The sequence below is a fragment of the Hippocampus zosterae genome, chromosome 6, assembly GCF_025434085.1.
Source record: "Hippocampus zosterae strain Florida chromosome 6, ASM2543408v3, whole genome shotgun sequence".
In the NCBI taxonomy this organism is placed as follows: Eukaryota; Metazoa; Chordata; class Actinopteri; order Syngnathiformes; family Syngnathidae; genus Hippocampus; species Hippocampus zosterae.
In genome coordinates this window covers 6,069,519-6,092,633 of record NC_067456.1, presented here as the reverse complement: position 1 = coordinate 6,092,633, position 23,115 = coordinate 6,069,519, and the positions used below count along the sequence as shown (strand labels likewise).

At 44.2% G+C, this 23,115-nt stretch overlaps 1 protein-coding gene across 1 annotated transcript in view; it reads left to right on the top strand.

Moving 5' to 3' along the window:
• The window catches only part of LOC127601770 (versican core protein-like), a 30,691-nt gene extending 12,847 nt beyond the window's left edge, over positions 1-17,844 (top strand). Inside the window, exons 8-15 of the mRNA XM_052067343.1 lie at positions 2,781-11,933; positions 12,029-12,142; positions 12,234-12,347; positions 13,452-13,610; positions 13,763-13,845; positions 16,762-16,906; positions 17,346-17,528; positions 17,616-17,844. Coding sequence (XP_051923303.1) covers positions 2,781-11,933; positions 12,029-12,142; positions 12,234-12,347; positions 13,452-13,610; positions 13,763-13,845; positions 16,762-16,906; positions 17,346-17,528; positions 17,616-17,776 — 10,112 coding nt within the window. The 3' untranslated portion in view covers positions 17,777-17,844. The remainder of the gene's footprint in view (positions 1-2,780; positions 11,934-12,028; positions 12,143-12,233; positions 12,348-13,451; positions 13,611-13,762; positions 13,846-16,761; positions 16,907-17,345; positions 17,529-17,615) is intronic.
• Positions 17,845-23,115: the final 5,271 nt, after the last annotated feature.

The window sequence follows — 23,115 nt, the reverse complement described above, 5'->3', positions numbered from 1 at the left end:
TCACACTCAAAAATGCATGCACTAGCCGCATCTTAATTTGATTGATTGGGCTTTCTTGTGTTCAGACACGTGTGTATTTTACATGTGCAAAGAATCCTCTTATCTTGCTAACAATTTTAGCTGTCCTAATTCTTGCTATGCCAAGAATCGTTTGGTATATTTGTCCCAAAACGACAGTGAATAAAAATAGACGTGTTGTATAATTTCATGATTTCTATAAAAGGGGTTTCCCCAGAGGACACTAAGTATTTTCCACTGCAAGTTTTGCCACATGGGTTGGCCTCAGATGCACTCTGTAAACATCGGAGATGGTCAGCACATATCTGGGACTTTTTTGTTTGGACATTTGACATCACGTGAAAAGTGTTGGTCTCATGTCAGGCCGCACCTTGCTCGTTAATGGGCGATATCTTGGAGCTGTCGCGATTCCTGAATGCGAGGCCAACAGCTCTGACAAATGGGAAACACATTCGTTCTCGTGAGGGGAACAAAAATATTGAAGCTCGTTAGCCTATAAAAATCCATAAATTAGCTGGATCATTGTTCAAAGCATGTGGAAAAGGTAGTGACTTATAGACTGGAAAATACGGTATATCTTTTATAAAACGGTGTGGCATCGAGTACGTCCATTATATTTCTGGTCTTTGCATTTGATAAATGTGTCTTCTCCTTAGCTTTTACAAAGAGGTTATTCCAAACTCTCGGTTAGTTTAGTTTCATATATTGTAGATCCCAGGTGTCAAACTCAAGGCCCGGGAGCCAGATCCGGCCCGCCACATCATTTTATGTGGCCCCCCTAGAAAGAAAACCACGCATGTCAAATGACATGATTCTTGCTAAAAATGTACCGAAATGTCAAATTGTGATGTGTGATACATGACGTTGAGATTTTGCAATAATTTTGTTACATATACAGTAAAAGTAATAATGCGATAATGCAATTAAACATTTCTGTGGTTCCACTGTTGTAACGGCCCTCCGAGGCAAGACCGAACTGAAGAAGTGGCCCGCGACAAAAAATGAGTTTGACACCCCTGCTGTAGATGAAATGTTGGCTTCCTCCGTTTCTTCTCCATTCAGAACACTATGCAGATCAGAAAGGCATTTGATCAGAGGCTCACGACCGAACAGCTGGTGCACCCCCTCAAGCCACTGTGATTCAGGATCTAGCACAGCTACTAACATTTCCACAGTGACTTCAACGATGACACAATGGATTTCTGAGTTTGAAACGTCAGTCGTCTGTGATGTCTTGCTTATTTGGCTTCCTTGGAAACTGTACTGGTCCTCCCTTGTCGGTCTGTTTAATGGAACACTACCAGCCTGTTTCCAGTTGCTGTATGTACAGTATGTCTGTCTGTACAGAGAGAGTCCTGCCTGTATAGACTCCATGACTGCGCTTTGATTCCAAAGTGTCTCGAATGTTTGTAGAGTTTCTTCTTCACGTTGCACATAAGATCAAGTGATGATGTCACCTCTAAAACAAAGTCTGTGCTCGCTGCCAGGACAGCTGGAGGCCACGTGACCAAAGTGGGCGATTACAGCTTCTTTTACTTCTTCATCGTGTCATGTGGCTCAGATGACACGCGCGTGTTACTCTCTCAGGATTTGTGGGAAACTTTTTGGAAAAATGGCATAGTCGGAAGCATGTCTTGTCTGGTTGCATAGTAACAGAGCAAAATAAGCTACCGGTATACACCTGATTCTTTGACATGTGTTTGTGAATAAATAAAAACAAAATACCCGTATGTTCAGCGCTGTATATTATAGTTTTAGTTACGACAACAAAAATCCACATCTAAATGTTGAGTTAAAAGGCATTCAGTCTCGAGGAAAAATTATCCTCTGTCAAGCAGTGGTTGTGGAAGTTTGGCAAATGAGAGCCCATAGTAAGATCCCGAGAGAGCGAGGGAGATTGTGTACATGTGTGTGTTTGTGTGTGGCTTAGTCAGGTGGGTCCCCGATCCATGTTCCCAGGCTGGTCTTAACTCTAAACAGGTGGTGCAGGCGTTCTTGGGTGCAACCAATAATCTTTTTCAATCTCTGTTTCTAATCACAGAGAAACGGGAAGGGTGAGGCAACTCCATTTGTGTTCAGATTGTTGATCAGACATTTTTTTTTCACGTTTCATTGCAATATTTACATGCATATTACATCATGTAAGCACACACACTCTTCACTGCCATGTACAGAACCCGGAACCCGGAAGCGGGTCCAAATGTCAGCCCCCGTGAAAAGGATGAAAATGGGTGGATCTTATTTGACCGATGCCATATGATTTACAATAATGTTTATACGAGTGGGGGCGCATGAAACATACGGTAGAGTTGCAAAGAATTTTTTTGAGTTGACTTCCCCTTGAAATCCTTACACTCATTCTCCAAGGTTGTCAGCCTTTAGTTTAAAACAATTGAACAATCGGCTTCCGTTTAGCCCGTTATATTAACTGCTCATTTGCACCAATCATACCTACACTCTAATAATAATACTGTGATCAGATTTGAGTTGAGAGCCAGCTACTCTGAGCCATTCTACTTCATCGAGGATCAGTCATGTTCCTTGCTACACAAGCTGTTGAACTTTGATTTGTTGGGAACTGCTATCGCAATAGATATTACAAGATTTTATTGTTCTTGAGTTTGAATCTTTGAAAAACACTATGTACCGTGAAGCTCGAATATGGTGAATCTTGTTTGGTTGTTTACGTTGGAACTGTTTTGTTTTATTCATATAATATATTTCATAACTCTTTTTTTTCTCCATCTTTTCTTTTTTCGCAGATGCCCAGATCCTTCACTCGCAGAACTCTCAGTCTCCAGTCTTGCTTAACCCTTCCATCGCCTCAATGGTAGATGGTGACCCCATCCTCCAGAGCGGCCGCCCAGACTTGTCCCCTACTACTGTAACTACCACCCCAATTGTTAGTTTTATTAATGGAAAACATGAGATAACACATGACCCACTGAGTCCAGAGGACAAAGAAGCCAAAGGTACTCAAATTGTGACAAATGTGAAACATTTAAGAGGAAACGTAGAAAACACTACACAGATTGATTATGGACGGGCCAACCTCTCTGAAGATAGCGTCACTGAATTGAAAGAAGGGTTCCTCTCAAGCACAGATAAACTGAACCTAGATGACCCAGTCTCTGATATTATCCCAGCAGTTGAAACAAATCCCCCTCCAGTTTTTCCTGGACGTGAGGAAGCCTCACAGAAAGACAAAACTTCTGCTCCAACTGCAATTGTGGGAGACATCACATCATTTAAAACCACACAAAACGCCGGCTCCGAAACCACATACGGCATGTTGGTTGCAGCTACTTCTGCTCATTTCTTTCCGACACCATCACCATCTGATGCACATATGACCGAAATATCAGAGGATAGCCAAATAACCATGTCAGATATTGTAACCTCCACTGTCATCACCACAACTGCACAGAAAGAGCGAGACAAGTCAAGCGGCGCTCCCACATCGATGAGGAGTGACTCACAAGTGACTCAAACAGACAAGGCAAAGGATCCATCCCTTTTTACTTTGGCAACAAATCTTCACACAGACAGAAACATAGTTCACCCAACAATAGAAATAAAAAGCTCATCTGCCCCACCAGCTGCTGAAGATTCCTCCCAGGCTTCTCTCCAGACTGTATACATTCCCTTGTCTCATGATAAGGATGAGAAAACAAGTACAAAGAGCAGCATTACGGAAGGAATGTCAAAACCATTCGTAGTACAAGTGGCACCAACAATTTCATCTGACATCAATCTAATGTCAATGCCATCCTCTACCTTTAATTCCACACCAAGTACACTTTCTATTGACAGCACTGAGTCTTCAGTACTTCCAAGTATATCCTCTAGTTCTGCTGATATTTATGATGACATTATAAGTAGTGAGACTATGATCGTTGAGTCTGTTCCTTCATTGAGTCTATCAACCATCGCAACTGGAACAGGTTCATTATTCTTTAGCAAAGAGGGGTCAGCAGATGACACGGATGAGTTTGCTGAAGAGTCTAATATCATAACAACTACTATCTCTTCAAAGTTTAGTACAGACACGCCAGCAACAACAGCCTCACAAGGAAGTGAAACAAGTGTCATTTCGAGGGGTTCTGATACTACTGCAGCATCCGTTTATCACACTGAGAAGCAAAACCCAATATATCTTGAAATGCAACCATTAAGTACAGTTCATGCCGAGGAAGTTCAAGATGGTTCAGGTGACCAAAATCCGGACATGATCATTCTGACATCTTCTGTGACTGCTGCGTCGGCACTCGACAGTGCAGAAGTATCTACTGCCAAATCTCCAATTCTAACATCTACCACCGAAGAAGTTAAGGTCATGTTTGCAAACACTGAGTCCAGTCTATCTGTCAGTGGGTCAAGCTTGACACCTGAAACTGAATCATCATCTGGAGACATGGCTATCGAGCTCACTGGAGACTCGTTCATGTCACCGACGACTTCCCCCTCAATAATTAGGACGAATACCAAAGTACACCAAGCAATCACGAAGAATTCTGGAGGCATAACAGACGCCGCTATTGGAGGTTCAAAAATCCCAACACCTACTGTTTCATCTATGTATAGTACAGAGGCGCCAGCAGTGATAGCATCAACTTCAAGGTCTCATGAAATTCAAACATCATCAGATATGGCTGGGACAGATAAAGTGGTATGGACAACAGGTTCAACTTCTTTTATGAGTCTAGCAGATCAAGATGCTCCAGATATTAAAGATGAAACCATCAGCACAAAATCCATTCCATCTGTCATTGGTTCAACTATGACACCTAAAACAGAATCGTCAGTCAGCAACACCTTTTCCGAAGGTTCTGGAGATGAGCTCACTGGGGAATCTTTTATTTCAACAACTATTTCCTTTTCATCATTTCGCACTAATACTCCAGAAGTGACAACATCACATGGAACGAGTGAGATGGAGGACTCATCACTTATACCTGAAAAGAATGAATATTTTCCGGAAAATCAGGAAGAGGGTTCAGGCGAACAAAAGACTGAAGTGTCACAAAAACTGCCAGCATCTCCAAACACTTCCTTGTTGTTGAGCACCAAACAAACAACAGAAAGCCTTGAACCAGGCATTACATCAATTACAGGAAAACCATCAATTTCTCTGGTGTCCGACATGACCAATCCAACACCAACCATCAGTGGCCCAACCATGAGAAGTGAAGGGGCATCATTCTCTTCTACCACACTTAAAGAAAGTTCTGGAGATGGCGCTGATATTTTTAGTGGAGCGTCAGAAATCACACCAACTTCTGTTTCCTCAATGTTTAGCACAAAAACACCAAGAGCGACATCGCAAGAAGATGGGATACAAGACAGTTCAAAGAAACCCTTAACGACTGCTTCATCCCTTTATAGTACTGAAAAAACAACTCAAGTGCATCCTGAAATGCAAAATTCATTAAGTTCAGCTACGAGTAAGGAAGCTTTGGCTCTGACCCCAGTTGATCGAGATGGTTCAGGTGAACAGACTCAAAACTTGCTCCATCAGACATCTTCTCCCAACACCGAATCTCCTAACATTACTGGGGCATCACCTGCAGAATCTCCTGTGAGATTATCAACTCTACCAGACATTCCAATTGAAATTGTTAGCACTGAACTAAATCCATCGGACAATGAACCTAGCATCACTCCCGAAACAGATTATTTTAAAGATATTGATGATGGAATTATGGGTGGTGTGCTTGTTGAGTCCTTACCTTCTTTACATAGAACAACCATGATGCCTGGAATGTCAATAGACATTGAAAGTTCTGGGGACTTCATCAATGAGTTTCCTGGAGAGTCAAAAGTCAAAACAACCACTGTGTCTTCAATGTTTAGTACAGAGACACCAGCTGTGACAGCATCACGTGAGGATGTTACACAGGATGAAAAATCAAGTACTGCCACATCATCCCTGTATAGTACTACGACAACGCCTCCAATGTCTCATCACATTACAACTTCTGTTCAAGTGCCAGTAGATCAAGATGGTTCAGGTGACCAAACCATTTTCATTTCACAAGACATTTTCATTCCAACATCTTCCGTTACTACAGCTACTCTGTCCATCACTGAGGCACTAACAGAACCTCCGACTAGTCCATTTAAGGTCACGAATGTTGAGAATTACGATGTAAGCACTGAGTCCATTTCATCAGTTATTGGATCAAGTATAACACCTGCTACTGAATCATTGTCATTATTCAGCACAACTTTAAATGAAGGTTCTGGTTCTTTTCCTTCTCTGAGTGAATCAACCATCCAACCTGCAATGTCATCATCCTTCCCTGTCACTAACACAGATGGATCTGGGGATAGCATCGAGGACTTTACTGGAAGTATTGTTTCAGTGTCTCGTACAGATACACCACCGGTGACCGTATCATATGGAAACGAAACTAATACTTTCTCAAACACCTCAATCACTGTGTCATCCCTCCACAGTACTGAGGCACCGACAGCAGAACCTATGATCCCATCTACGTCCGTCCTTGGAGCAAATATGACACCTGAAACTAACATTTCAGTCAGTACCATTGATGGCACAGTCACTCTCGTTGATCAGACTGGAAAGTCATTCATTTCAGCAACAACTTCCTCATCGTCAGTGTTTAGCACTGGCACCTTGTCAATGAGAGTATCACATGAAACGCCTTCTGAACCCCATGCACATGTCATAAAAAATGAGGACTCATCATTACTTCCCACTTCAACAGATATTGAAGAAGAGAGCTCAGGTGAACAAATTACGATGACCCAAATGGTTCTTTCATCTCAGACGGCGATATCAGTGCTTCGCACGGAAAGACCAACACAACTGCCACTCCAGGAAAAAGAGACTTTTACCAAAGTCGATTCTTTGTACAGTACTAGTTCTCTTGAGCCAGTGTCAAGTAAGACAACAGAAACTTATGGAAAGAGGTTGTTTTCAGTTACTGCAGCGGATTTTGAGAGTTCTGGAGATGACACTGACGGGTTAACCAGAGAACCGAAAATCACATCTCCACTTGCATCTGGAGTGAATACATCAGACGGTGATTCAACTAGTGACATTTCAAAGACATCTACTACTGTTGCATCGCCCTTCTTCAGTGTGGAGAAAGCAACTGCAACTGTATCGTCTGCTGTTTTGGAAATCTTGGACATCGATGATGATGGAATTAGCAATGACACCATGCTGGTTGAGGCTATTCCTTCCCACACCGGCTCAACCACCAAACTTGGAATTTTACCATATGCTACTACCTCAGATTATGAGAGTTCTGGAGACAGTACAGATGGATTTATGAAGGAGCTGGCAAGACCAACCATTTCCTCAATGTTCAGCACAGAGACACCAGCAATGACAGCATCACAAGAATCTCAAAACAGTCAAGCCTCAACAGTATCAGTAACACAGTCATCTTTCCATAGTACTAATAAACCTACTTCAGTGTCTCCGGAAATACAAAAGTATGTGACTACAGCTAAGACTGATGGAGTGATGTTCACAATGAGGACAAAACCATTCCCTGATCATCTCGAAGGGTCGGGTTATCAAACCCAAGACGTATTTGCAAAGACATCTTCTGTCTCCAACACTGAGATGCCTGAACTTGAGGCAACATCTGCCGTATCAACTGCAAATGACAAGAGCAACATGAATGTAGCCATTGAAGAAACAATTACAATTATGAGCTCTGCGTCTTCCCTCAGCCCTGAGAAACAATCACCTGAGTCAGAATCGCTCACTTCTTCTGGTCAAGTAAAAGGCTTCACTGAAGCAACACCTACTTCCAATCTCCATGGCCAATCTACATTACCAGGAATCACTACTACAACAGCTGCGCAGTCCATAAACACACAAACTAAAATACAACCGAGCACTTCAGCTATTCCAATCATAAATGAATTTGATGCAGGTTCTGCGATCATTATTCCAGAACAGGACAGCTCAAATGGACAAACAACTGAAATTTTAACAGAGGAGTCTTCTAGTTTGCCGTTTCTGTCAATGACAGATAATACAGTGAAACATAGCAGCCACTCAGCTGTTGTGATTGGCACCTCTCAGGAGATGTCTACAAAATATCCAGCTTCCCTTAAGCCTTCCATTCAAATAATTGATGACACAGAACGTATTGATCAAAACCCCCCGACAAAAGTCACAGGGAAAACATCTGAAAACATCTCTTCAATGTTTAGTACAAAAACACCAACACTATCAACAGCATCATATTCAATGGAAGGAAATGGCAAAGATTATTCTCATTATAGCACTGATACTCCAATTTCACCCATTACACAAAAGAACACAGACAAAAGCATCGTCACAGTGATGTTGCCCACTGCTGATCGGACATTGACTGTGGAGCCTACTTCTCACCCTGTCTCATCAACATCTTTGTACAGCCCAGTGAAAGCTGCAATGACAACTATTTCACTTCTAAGTACAACAGGTTCTGATGCAGAGGTTATCAACATTCATGAGGGCTCTGGAGACCTAACTTCTGCTTTGACAGGCTTTACACTTGCCAACACAGAGTCCCCAGCAGCTTCAAAAGAAAGCATCAGCATGGACATGAATTCAACCTCAAGGAAAACTCTTGCTCCTACTACTCGTGCAACATTTCCCACAATTGATGCAGGTTCAGATGACGTCCCATCGGATCCCGTTTCAATGATGTTTAGCACAGAGAAACCATTTTCAACCTTTGCAGGGCTAAACCCTTCCACCGAGGCTCATACAGAAGAGGCTGCAATTCATGTTCTTTCAGAATCTGTCAACCCTACCACTGTTTCAAAACCCCAAGTGACTTCAGTGTCTTCTCTGTTTAGTGCTAAGAAACCTACATCAATGACACCCATTGAAGCTCGAAGCACAGCCTCTTTACCGGCTACAACAGAACAAAGTCGCAATGCAGAGAGTCAAAATGTCGGAAGCTTAGGAGATGTCACATCTGCTATTACAATTGATTTATCCCCAGTCACACCAAAAGAAGAATCATCTGTAGAACAGGTAATCTTGTCCAAAACCACAATCACACCATTAGTTACGGGTACAGAAGAAAGTTTGGGGGATAGTTTGTTTGCTATTTCATCAAATCCTCGTATAATTGAAGGGACGCAACCCGTGGAAGTGCCAAGTCATTCTCTGTTTCCCTCAAAAGAATCATCCGCTTATGGTGACATGGAGAGCTCTGGGCTTCCACCTGAAGAGGTTGATTTAGAGATAAGTTCAGATGGATCAGGTGGAGATGTAGCCATTGGTAAAACTGATGAGACAGAACTAGACAAGAGCACAGATGATACATTAACTCCACCTAGCAGGCAGTCCACACAGGAATTTATATTATCAACACAATCCCCAGACAAGACTAGCGATGAGATTTACATAACTGAGCAAGGAAGTGGTGTCTTCGATGAGGATTTAACACCTGAGGATACGGTCTTAACCTCATCGCCCCCAGCCCTCACAGCCACAAGTGGGACTGATGAAACGTCACCTATACCCTCAAAAATTTCTATACATTCAGACACTGTTAAACAACACACGCCGATGTTTACACCTACCAGTCAAATATCTGACCAAAAGTCAAGTGTGTATGACTCAGACGAAGGCTCTGGAGGAGAAAATGTCTTCAGTACTAAAACCACAGCAACAAGAGATTCTGAAATTATTAGTGGAGCTGACAATGGCAGAAAAACAACAAGCATTTGGCCATCTTTCTACAGTACTGTCAAACCAATGCACAGTTTGGCACCTGATGTTCCTGGCACCTCAAGTAATGAAAGGTTGACAGATTCAACAGTGAATCCAAAAACAATATCCCATCTAGATGTGTTGCCGGAGCCTGGTAGTGGGGAGGCTGAAATACGTCAATCAACTGATGCTTCAAGTCTCTACAGCACTGAGAAGGCAACCGCTACTTCCTTCATGTATCTTTCTAAGACACAATCACATGAACACATTCATGCAACAGAACATCCAACAGCTGCTACTCCTAAGACGCTCCTCACAACATCATTATATCCGACAGCTACAGAAGGCTCCGCTGACGAGATCTCAGATGACACAACCGCTTCGCCGATCATAGTAACATTTGATAATAGAAATACTTCTACACGATCGACTCTTTTGAGCACAGATAAAGCCATAAGGTCCCAAGAGCAGGAAACAAATAATGTAACCACAATGCAACATGAAGCGGGAACTGTTTCACATTTCTCTGACAGAATAACATTAAGCCCATCACAGGATGAGAGCACTGTGGAACATGTCACATCTTCATTTACCAAAGACTCATTTTCTACAACTACAATGTTTCCCATTGACTGGTCAAGTCAGTACCTGGACCCAAGTGGCACTCATGCTGAATTGGAATATAATACATTTGAGCCCTCACCGACTAATGAAATAATTTCACTTGATACAACTTCACAATCTAGTTCATCTGCAAAACCAGAAGAAGAAATTACTTGGATGAAATTTGAAAGCTCTCCTGAAAGCTCAAGTGAGCACAGCCCACGTGGAATAACTGAATCAGCTTCAGTGCAATCAGAAAGTACCACATCATCTTCTAGCGAACAAGTGTCCTATGTTGAAACTGTGACTTCAACTACAGCGGCACCAGATACAGCTGGTGAAAGTTCCTCAGACAGTGAGGAAGCTTCTGTGTCAACAGAGACAAGTTTCATCACCTCAACAGAAGAAGACGGTTCAGGGGTTACAATACCAAGCATCTACAATGCAGACTTGGGTAGTTCAACGTCACCTCAGACAGAGTCATCTTTCTATGAAGAAACACCTGGTTCTACATCTATGAATACTCCAATGACAGATGATTACTCAACCCTGCCCCCTGGTATGTCCCAAATTTCTACTGAGTCAGTATCGACAGATGTTGAGAATAAGGAGACTCAATTCATTGACAGAACAATGCATACTGGACAGAGCACGACCAGCTACCAGGTGGTGGCTACAACAAAACCAGAAGAACACATTTCAGAAGTCCCTTTTGGATCACTACCTTCAAAGGAAAGTATTTTGGTGAAGTTTGTCACAACCTTTGCCCCTCCAAAACACCCAACACCCTCCCGAGAATCATTGGAGCAAGCCCAGTCACAGATTGCTATCACAAATCGCCCTCAGACTGATTTCTCCTCGGAAGATGTATCACCGACCAGTCTTACGTCTGCAAAACAGTTTGAGGAATTAACAACCATTGCCCCTTCAGTCACCGAGCCTGCGTCCGCCACAGTGGCTTTAGCTACAATTGACCTTACAGAGGAACTAGTTTCAAGTGGTGAAATGACTGAATCACCTCCAGAAACAGATGTCCGAGTAACACAGTCTCCACCTGACAGCGCTTATGAAGGCCTAACTGAAGAGACGCCAGACTATGAGGATTTAAATCCCAATATAGTAGAAAGTATTCCAGAAGACACTGGAAGTATAAAATCAACAGAAACAACAATGTACACTACTAGCCAAGCTGCTGACAGTCAGCCTTCAGACTCACTGAACAGTATCGGAAGAGAAACAGTCACTTCTGCATTGTCTGGAAACTTGATCACCACAACATACCCAGGATCAAATGATATCCAGACAGTCTTCAAGGTAGATGCTACCACCACTGCATCTAATGTGGAGTCAACGACCGTTCATAGCGTTGGGATAGAGGAGGGTGCGGATAAGACAGAACGATCCACAGTAAAGCCACAAGTCCAAGAGTTCACAAAGATGACACCAGTTGAAACTCAAAGCCAGAATGCATCAGTGGACCCCACCCAACCGCTTTCCGGCAATGATCACAAACTCGACTGTGACATAACACTTCCATTGCTCACTGAAGGAGAAACACATTACCAGGCATGTGACCTGGACCACATCATTGTAGGAGATACTGTTGACATTTACGGTAGGTTTCTGACATTCTTTGGTAAGTTTATGACCATATAAAATGAAATAGACCCATGTTGAACAAATGGAATTTCTTTTTCTTTTTTTTTTCAGTAATTGAATCGTGTCTAGAAAACATTTGTTTGAATGGAGGATCTTGCTTCATGAGTGGCAGCATCCAAATATGCAACTGTGCACCGGGCTTTGATGGTGATCACTGTGAAACAGGTAGGAAAATGTCTTAAAAATATCTCTTTGTGTAAAAAAAATAACTTTTGAGGAGTTTTGTGGTTTCTAAATATTAAATCTATCTGTTTAGACATTGATGAATGCCAGTCCAACCCTTGCCGCAATGGAGGTACATGTGTTGATGGGTTGGCTTCCTTCGCTTGTCTCTGCCTCCCGAGCTATTCTGGGCAGTTTTGTGAGAAGGGTATGTTTTTGCTCAACACACTTTTTTATGTGACATTCTGGTGAAAAAAAAACAAAACATTGCGTGTCTTTATTATTTTGATTATATTCAAGCACATTTTAAATAAAGACACTGATACAGTGGAACCTCGGTTCATGAAATGCTCCTGTTCTTAACCAAATCGGTGTATGAACACATATTTCAGACAAACATTAGTCCAGTACACAAACTGTGCTACATAGCATCCACGTGGAAGTATTAACAATTTCTCTCACGCATTTTTTTTGCTGTTAACATGGCCCACAGTATGACTCGGAAGAAAGTGAAAAGTCCAAGTTATTGTCCTATTAGGAAGCCCTGAAGATTGTTGCAGTGACTGGGGGGCGCATCGAGGCTTGTCGACAGAGGGTCGAACAATGTGGTCCTTTCCAGATGTTTACGAAGGAGACTTGGTTGTGGGACTGACCTTTGTTTATTCATTTTAATGGGAAAAATTATGTCACAGATTGAATCAATGACCTGAGATTGAACTGTATTCATGAAAAAAATGGATTTATTAGAATCTTTTGCATCATATCCAGCTTTTCATCCATTTAAAAAGAAGAATCACTTGAACAGAAATTTGGAAGTAGCGTGCCGGCACTCTCCGCCATTCATTTTGCAAGGGATCACTCATCAGTGAGATTGTGTACTCTATGCAGCTGCCGTCTCTTAGAAGTGCTTGCTCAAAGAGCGGCTCAGAGGGAAATTTGCCTTTGTATCCTTCTTGAATTGCACTGAAATGAAAGCCGTTAAACTAACAGAGTCGATTTTTTTGGTGAATATTTAGACACAAGGATCACCATCAGTGCGATATAAATTAAGAGTATAGTGTTGTCACTCTACGATGGGCAAACTCTCAAACCTTTGGTCACATGACCTACATTTGCATACCTTCTAGACCATGCTTCTAGAGGAACTATCCAACAATCATCTTGATGATCTAGTACTAACTTGAGATACAGAAAGCCTCAAGGGTCAGGCGTGAACATAGGTTGAAGTCAATGAGACACTTACATGGATCGGAGTGACTCAAATACTGTACTTGTGTATTTCTCAATCCCTTTCTGTTTTCTTTCCTTGCAGATACAGAGACGTGTCCGTATGGCTGGCACAAGTTTCACGGCCAGTGCTACAAATATTTCCAAAGTAGAAGAAACTGGGATACAGCAGAGAGAGATTGCCGCATGCAAGGGGGTCACCTGACGAGCATCCTTTCCCATGAGGAGCAATTTTTTGTCAACCGTAAGCATTAGAAGCACAGTAGAGTCAGTCAAATATGAAAATGTACATTCAGGAGTGAGCCGTAATTTTGCTTTCTGCCTCTCGTGTTTTGTTCATAAGCAGTCCTCATGTGAGAGAGAGAAATGAAATCTGTTGTCTGTTTTGTTTGGTAGGTCTCGGACAGGATTACCAGTGGATTGGCCTGAATGATAAAATGTTTGATAGTGACTTCCGCTGGACTGATGGGAGCCCCATGGTAAGATGGGTTATTCCCTCACGCAGTTCGTTTCTCCCCCTCAACAAACATGGCAGAGCGACAGTCTAAATATTTGGACGTCATGTCAATGACAGATGCACTCATGTAGAGAGGAACACCCTTTTTTAGGGGGCACTGTTGATTTTCTCATGAAGTTCTCTGCTGTTGAAAGTGTTCCCAGTGTGTCCCAAACAATATTTGGAGAAGGTATTCGGGGTGCGACAAAAGCAGCACACGAATGGAAACCGGATAGTTCAGTGGTGGGAAGTAACTAAGACGTCCATTATTTTTCACATTTGAAAACAGATTGAGTGGTGACTCGAGATGTGTGTTTAATTTGTTCCGTGACAACGGTCATATGTGAAATGAACTTTCCCCATTGTAATGAATGGAAAGTCAATTAATCCATATTTGCTCTTTTCTCAAGACAAAAATCGGCCGAGCGGTGGCTCATCGAGGTCTTCTTATCTCTGTCTCAGTACTTTGTATGACTTACTTTGTGAATGTAGGCTCATAACTTTTTTCAACCTCTATGGGTACAATATGATGTACAAAAGACATCCGCAAATAGAGAGAGGTTATGTTTGTCGGATTAATTGATTCAGTTCAATTTCTCAAAATGGGTGTATATAAATGACAGCACACAAAACATCATTTCTACTTAAGACTGTTGTAGATCCTATAAGTACATCTCAAAATTTTTTCCCCTATTGTATCTGTACTTTTGTACTGTTGTCTGAGTACTTTTGCCAATTCTGGTGGTATCACGGACGCTGTTGAGTATATGTCACGAGACAAGAAAGTGACTAATTGCCACGTGCATCGGTGCTATACAGAATCATGTCCATACTTCAAAGATTATTCAACGGATAGGCTTTAAAGATTAGCACAAGCCACCTATTGATCTCCTTTCTCAAATGAGGGGTGATGAGGGTACCAATGACACTTTTGGGAGGAGGAGATGGAGATTATTGACCGGCAGGCGTAGACAGGTATGTTTTAGTGTCGCACCAACCCCCCCTCCCTCCTTCCCAGAGCAGGCAGCCACTCACTAGTGGAAGGGCCACCAGGCGGGAAGACAACACAGATGGACAGCACCTGTGCCCGCCTGCAGAAAGACAGAGAAATGGACGATGCAATATGGGGGGTCTGCATGGGTGGTCACACTCACCCAATGGCTAAAAATACTCCACGTGTTTACGCTTTTTCTTTTCCGTCATTATCAACATTGAAATACAGTAGCATAATAGGGTTAAAAAAAAAACATGGCACAGCCTAATGTAAAGGTAATAATATTGTCAAGATAAATATTGTAAAATAAAACAATTTTAAAACATCGATACTTAAAAATTAGGACCTAAAGTTGTTTTGCACATAAGGTAAATAAAGAAATGTACCGACATAAATAGAAGAGATAAATGCAAATGCATCATATTTCAAAGTTAAATACAACTGACCTGTACTCGATAAATATGCTGAGCTGGATTAAAACAAATTTTAAGTCATGCTAACACTTCACAGTTGGAACATTTAAGTCAGTGATTGTTTCGCATGCCATTAGAAGGAGCATGTGTACCACATACTGTTTTAAGAGGGGGGGGGGGGTTCCAAGAAAAATGCCCTTGACTTCCATGAAAAGGCAGTATTTTCTAAAATATATCATACAAAAATAAAGTCCTAATATCAGGTCATCCTACGGTACACGGTTAACGTAAAGTATATACTTTTCAGGTGAGGCCTGTTGTGGATCTTTGTCAACTTACTTTTTAGTGTTCACAAATGATTTTGTCACATCAACACATATTGATGTAAACAGTTTACTGTGACTGCACAAATGTTTCATGAGAAAAAAAAAACATAAACCAAGCAGAAGTATTTGTACCATAACTGACTGATACATGCATAAGATATATCACACCAAGAAAGACATCAGCTGCTGGTTACATCTGGTCTCCTTTAAGTTTATCTAGAAATTCTGCCGCTCTAAATTGAATGCATTTTTTTTTATTCCTAAAAATGCAACATTATTCTTCAAAAAAACTTCTTTCTGACATTGTTCACATTTAAAAATAATCATTTTTGATGTGGCCCTTCCACCAATTAAAACAAGGGGAGTAAAGTGTTTTGGCTTGCGTAACCTTGTGTGGCTGATCAGAGTTTGTTTGATTATTTGGAGAGAGATGGCGGCCTGCTGTGCACAGTTGTGCAGCTGATGACATTTGTTACCAGCGAGACCAGCAGGAAGTGACTGTGTTTGTAAAGCCTAATGACAGAGTAGCACGGCCCAGGGACAAGACTCGGAGTAGGGTCGGGGGCTGGGATTGTGTGAGGGCGCGGAGGGGGGGGGGGGGGCTAAGGTGTGGTGGGGGGTCTCATCTTTGAAGAGGTCCTTTGAACCCACAATTTGCTGAAAGACCGCAGGTCGCATCAATGGCACGTCGAATACCCCGCAGCACTTCAGCTGTGTGTACACGTTGTATAAATGTGTAAATGAGCAGCACATCTGTGGAGTAACATTTGTAATGTTAAGTATGCAGACCGTGTGATGTCATGTTATGTCAACACTTTAAGTCTGACAGTCATTTACATGGAGGAGATGGAAGGTTTCAGAGATGGAGAATCATGATAAAAAATTCAATTCAATTAAATTTCATATACGTTGAGTGTGAAACGCTCCAGTCATTACAGAATTGGAGGTCTTCCATGACTGGAATGACCCTTAATGCTCCTCGAAGTAATTTATACCATATCGTTTCATTGGGTCCCCCACAAAATTAAAAAAAAAAAAATCAACTTCACATCTTTCCGCACAAAGGCGACCTCTGGTGGGCATCGAGTAAAATCACAGCTCAACGAAAAAGATTTTCTGTTTGCGTGACGTCATGCCTTACACGCCCCGTCCCTCTTGAATTGCAGCACTACGAAAACTGGAGCCCCAGCCAGCCCGACAGTTTCTTCTCTTCCGGGGAGGACTGTGTGGTGATGATCTGGCATGAGGACGGCCAGTGGAATGACGTTCCGTGCAACTACCATCTCACCTTCACCTGCAAGAAGGGCACAGGTACATGTCACATACACACAGGTGATGCAAAACATCTGATGAACTTCAGTAACACTTTGTACACCTTCATTAATGCTGACATTTTACGGCCAATAACTATCGTAGTCTGTAACAATTTTTGTGACCAATTTTGATTTTCAAATAAATGTTATAATATTGTAACAAACATTTATTATTATTATTATTTATTTTTCTTACTGATCCACTGGTAAACGGAGACTTTGATTTTCTCCTTCTTCATCTTTAACTGCTTTAACCCTTTCATGGACAGCGGTTACTACAATGGACAGCTTATCATGTTATCAGGTAACAGGGCGCATGAAAGGGTTAAGCAACGAGGCATATGTAGGAATAGCTGTGACACACATCCAAAATGTTTTCCACTCTCACGCTTTTTGGTTGTCGGCGAATTTCATATGAAGTTGCTTGTGCTCCTCAGTGGCGTGCAGCCAGCCTCCTCTGGTGGAAAACGCACGGACCTTTGGGAGGCAACGTGAACGCTATGAGATCAACTCGCTGGTGAGGTACCAGTGCGGCATGGGATACATTCAGAGGCACCTCCCAACCATCCGTTGTCGGAGCAACGGACACTGGGACATTCCCAAAATCACCTGCATGAACCGTAAGCAGAGCCAAAGGATTCATTCGTATTCAATCGGAGGTTCTCGAGCTAACTTTTTTTTTCACATTTTTTTTTTTTTCATTGCAGCATCCAACTATCAAAGAAGCTTCTTTCGGAAACATCACCACACAAGGGTGTACAGCATCACCCACTTCAGACAATGGCCGGATCACCAGGGCTTCCGTCTCCACCATCAGCGTTACAGGGGACGGAGAGATAAGCCGGAACAAAAACGGAAGAGGATGTGATTACCAATGTGGATGGAGGACAAATCAATTATTTGTGCGCCAACACAAAACAAAACAAAACAAAAACATATGGAACAAGCACAAGGGAATATAAACAACCTAGAGGACCTGCATTGGGGATGACAATGGAATCTTAGGGAGTGCCTTTTAAAGAAAATGACTTTTCCGAGAGAAACTGATTTTTAACATGGCCTGTGTGGAGATATATTTTCAACTGGCTACTGGAAATGCGAAAAAAAGGACACTTTTTTTGTTTTGGGTCATCAAAAAATATATAACAATGCCATTACATTCTAACATGACTGTTACTCAATTCCTGAGCTTTTGAAAACCGCCATAAGTGGTCCCTACGAAAACGGTGTGAATTTATAGCGCTTACGTTATTTGAAAGCATTTTGTTTGCTGCTATGCTCTTCGACAACGACATTTCAGAGCGCAGTTGCGAGTACCGGCGGCGATTAATCGCACAAAGCAGTTGTTCGTGGCCGTCGTTTAACTGTCGACCAGTTGAATCATTTTAAAGTCAACATTTTTTTGTTATTGTTTTTTTAAACCAATCCTTTAGCGGAGGCAGCTTTCAAAGGTACCGACCTAAATTCCAACCTTGATGTTTTCCCTGGGACATTTTTTTTAACTGAACATATTTCTATGGAGAGAATAAATGCTATTTTATTATGAAAGTATGGTCCATGCGTGCAAGATAGAGATTTTGCACATTAATAAAGCCATCGACTAATGGACATCGATATAAACCGGTGGCTTTCTATAAAAGGCGTAGCAAAAATCAATACATTTGATGTACACAACATCTTGCTACGACATGTTTACAATAAGCATAACGCTGATTCAAAGTATAAACCATCGAACTTTGCTGTCATCTGCTGCTTCTGAGCTTCACCTTGCCGGTTATTGAGAGAATGTATTTTGTGAGACTCTCTGAAAGACTTGAACAGACCACCTGTTTAAGTATGCATGTAATTTATTTCCCATATGCTCCTGATTTCCTGAAATGCTTTTGTTTTACTTAGCTGTACCAAACATGTAATAATTCACAAAATGTTTGTGTTTGTTTTCTTTTTTATGGAAACGTGATTTTGTTTTGTCTGTGAATGTCCTTGTGAGTGTCTCAGCCTTAATGTGCACATAATATCCTTTTATATTTATAACTTGTGTCACACTGTGAATGTCTGGGACGCTTTTTTTCTCTTAAAAAATAGGTCAGCCTGTTCACTTCTCTCTTTAACTCACCAAAGAAATAAAAATGAATATATCAATATGCTGCACTCGCATCATTTCATTTGATTAAGCAAAAGTGAGGAAGTGTGGCCCTTCATCCGAGGCTGTTTTGTACCTCCACCACCAGGTAGCGCTGTTGATCAATCCTTTGATTCGCTCGTGAGTGGGGCGAGGTTTTCCCATTCCGTTTCGGAATGACTAACAGACATTCAACCATCAAATATATCAAGTGAGATGATTTAATGACTGTTTGGCTCTTGTAGACCTAATTTGCGTGATATCCTAGTTCATATGTGTCAAAGTCAGGTCCTGGATGGCCACTGTCCTGCATGCTTTCCAAGTCTCCCTGTTGCAACACACCTGATTCAAATGAACAGGTTCAACGTCAGGCTTGCGCAGAGCTTGCTGATGACCTGATCATTTCAATCAGGTGTGTTGCAACAGGGAGACTTGGAAAACATTCAGGGCAGCGGCCCTCCAGGACGTGAGTTTGACACCTATGTCCTAGTGGCACATAGGTCTCTTCACTGGATGCAAAAACAGGTGGAAGTTGCACATCTGACTACCACCCAGATTGTTCGAATTCACCGGCTGTGGGTGCCAGCTGCCGAGCTTCCCCAGCGTTCCCATCGCCCGCTCGTAGTGATTTGAGTCATTATAACCTGATGCATGGCTTTCATTTCCTCTTAGGAAACATTGATAGAGGGTGGGGCCAGGGGTTTTTTACTTCGCTTGAGTGGTGGCTTATCGGAGTCACTCAGTAACATCCAACGTTTGGCTTTTGACACAACACAAAACAAGTTGTAGTTAATTTAAAATATTTTTTTGGAACTATCTTTGGGTGTCTGGAATGGATTATTTGAATTTACATTATTTCCGATGCATATTATTGCTTCAGATTTCATATGATTCGGTTTTAGTCCAAACTGAGGTCCCACTCGATGTTGATTATGAATATTTTTGTTTTGACTTTGTTTTCATTCGATTAACTTTTGTTTGACATTTTCCTGGTGTCCCGTTTTACATGCCAACTCATGACTCGGTTTTCATCTCCACCTGTTCTTGTCAGCACTTGCGCCTTGTGCCTGTCACGTTCTGTCCGAAGCGATAACTATCGCTTCGTGCAGAACAATGAAAATAAAGAGTTGGATCCCCGGAAAACAGACACGAAAGAACCTTGTCAAAACAAAGAGTGTCTTTAATGACAAAAACAGAAAGAGCCCGACAGGGAAAAAACGGTAACACAAAACGCTGGTCAAATAAGGACCAGGGGAGAAATAAGGAAACAACCGAAAACGCTCGCCGAAAAAACAAAGTGCGAGGAACTACTGAATAGGCAATATAAGAGAGTACAATTTAGTGACTAATCGCGAATGGCAAGAGTAAAGGCCGCAAGGCAAGAAGGCAACGAGTAATCTATAATCGAGGAATTAGCACGAGAGAGCAATGGCACGGCGTGGAATTCTCCGGCAGCGAGATGACTGTCGGAGTCTCTTAATAAAAGAGGGTAATCAGCCCGAAATTACGGACAGGTGCGCGGATGGCGGGGGAGAAAACCCGCCACCTGCTGGCGGACACGCGACGTGACAGTACCCCCCCCTCAATGGACGCCTCCCGGCGGACTACCCGGCTTGGATGGATGTGCAGCGTGGAAGTCGCGCAAAAGGGACGGATCAAGGATCCAGGAGCGAGGCACCCACTGCCGCTCCTCAGGCCCGTAGCCCTCCCAGTCGACCAGATACTGGAACCCCTTTCCCCTGCGCCGAGAGTCCAGGATGGCACGAACCGTGTACACCGGGTCACCGTCGACGACCCGCGGAGGTGGCGGCGGCGTGGGAGGAGGAGCCAAGTCACTGGGAGACACGGGTTTGAGAAGGGAGACGTGGAAGACGGGGTGAACCTTCATGGTGGGCGGTAGCCGGAGCCTGACTGCAGCTGGACTGATGACGGCCTCGACCTCGAACGGTCCAGTAAATCGGGGTCCCAGTTTCGCAGACGTGCCGGCCAGCCGAAGATCCCTCGTCGCCAACCACACCTTCTGTCCTACCACGTATGAAGGAGCCGGGCGCCGGCGACGATCCGCGATCCGCTGGTTCCTGGCCGCCGTGCGGGACAACGCAGCCCGGGCCTCCCTCCACACGCGATGGGCCCGCTTGAGGTGGTGCTGCACAGAGGGGACCTCCACCTGCCCCTCCTGGGACGGGAACAGCGGCGGCTGGTACCCGTAGGCGGCCATGAAGGGGGACCTACCGGTGGCAGAAGAGACGAGGGTGTTGTGCGCGTACTCCACCCAGGGTAAGTGGTCGACCCAGGACGAGGGACGGTGAAGGCACACACAGCGGAGGGCCGCCCCCAGATCCTGGTTGGCACGCTCGGCTTGTCCATTGGACTGGGGGTGGTACCCCGAGGTCAGACTGGCAGTAGCCCCGAGGGACCGGCAGAACTGCTTCCAGACGCGGGATACGAACTGGGGCCCCCGGTCCGAGACAATGTCCAGTGGAATGCCGTGGAGACGGAAGACGTGTTCGACAAGGAGGTCGGCGGTCTCCAGCGCCGACGACCACCTGGACAAAGGAACAAAATGAGCCGCCTTGGAGAAGCGGTCCACGATCGTGAGTACGACAGTTCGACCCCGGGAAGGCGGGAGACCCGTGACGAAGTCCAGGGCGATGTGGGACCACGGGCGAGGAGGAATGGGCAACGGCTGGAGCAGTCCCGCCGGCGGCTGATGGGACGACTTGCCGCAGGCGCAGGAGGTGCAGGCCTTGATGAACTCCGTCACGTCGTTGCGGAGCTCCGGCCACCAGAAACGCTGGGCGACGAGTTGCACAGTCCGGTTCACCCCGGGATGACACGCCACCTTGGACCCATGTCCCCACTGCAGAACTTCAGATCGTAAGGAGGGAGGTACGAATAGCCTCCCTGCTGGGCACTCCGTCGGCACCTGAACCCCCTCCAGGGCTGCCTGGATCCGCTGCTCAACCTCCCACTGGACGGCCCCCACGACGCACCGGGTCGGGAGGATGGTCTCCGGGGATCGATCCCTCCCCGCAGGCTCGTGGAGACGGGAGAGGGCGTCGGGCTTGGTGTTCTTAGACCCGGGAGAGTAGGTGAGGATGAAGTCAAACCTGGTGAGGAAGAGGGCCCACCGGGCCTGACGGGCGTTCAGTCTTTTGGCGGAGCGAAGGTAGGCGAGGTTCTTATGATCTGTGTAGACCGTGAAGGGTTCCTTTGCCCCCTCGAGCCAGTGCCGCCACTCCTGCAAGGCGGTCACAACTGCCAACAGTTCACGGTTGCCCACGTCGTAATTGGACTCGGCGGCACTGAGTCGACGGGAGAAAAAGGCGCAGGGGTGCAACTTCTGGTCGACCGGAGAGCGCTGGGACAGCACAGCCCCCACCCCCGAATCCGAGGCGTCCACCTCCACGATAAAGGGGAGATCAGGATCAGGGTGCTGTAGTACGGGGGGACTGGTGAACGCCGCCTTCAGGTTTGCGAACGCCGCATCCGCGGTCGGATCCCACTTAAATGGGGTTTTAATGGACGTAAGGCGGGTTAAGGGGAGCGCCTTCTGACTATAACCGCGGATGAAGCGTCGGTAGAAGTTGGCGAACCCCAGAAAGCGCTGCAGTTCCTTGCGATTGGTTGGAACCGGCCAGTTAGTGACGGCACGCGTCTTAATGGGGTCCGCCCTTAACCTGCCCTGTTCAATAATGAACCCTAGGAAGGAGATGACGGGAACATGGAATTCACACTTTTCTGCCTTGACGAAGAGCCGGTTCTCCAGTAGACGTTGTAGCACCAGCCTAACGTGTTGCTGGTGCTCGTGTAATGACCGGGAAAAAATTAAAATATCGTCAAGGTAAACGAAACAAAAGATGTTAATCATGTCCCTTAGCACATCATTGATTAGGTTTTGGAAAACGGCAGGGGCGTTGGTGAGCCCAAAAGGCATAACCAAGTATTCAAAATGACCCAGAGGGGTCTTAAAAGCCGTCTTCCACTCGTCACCCTCCCGGATGCGAACCAAGTGGTAAGCGCTGCGCAAGTCTAATTTGGAGAAAATGGTGGCTGACTGTAATGGGGCGAAGGCGGAGTCCAGC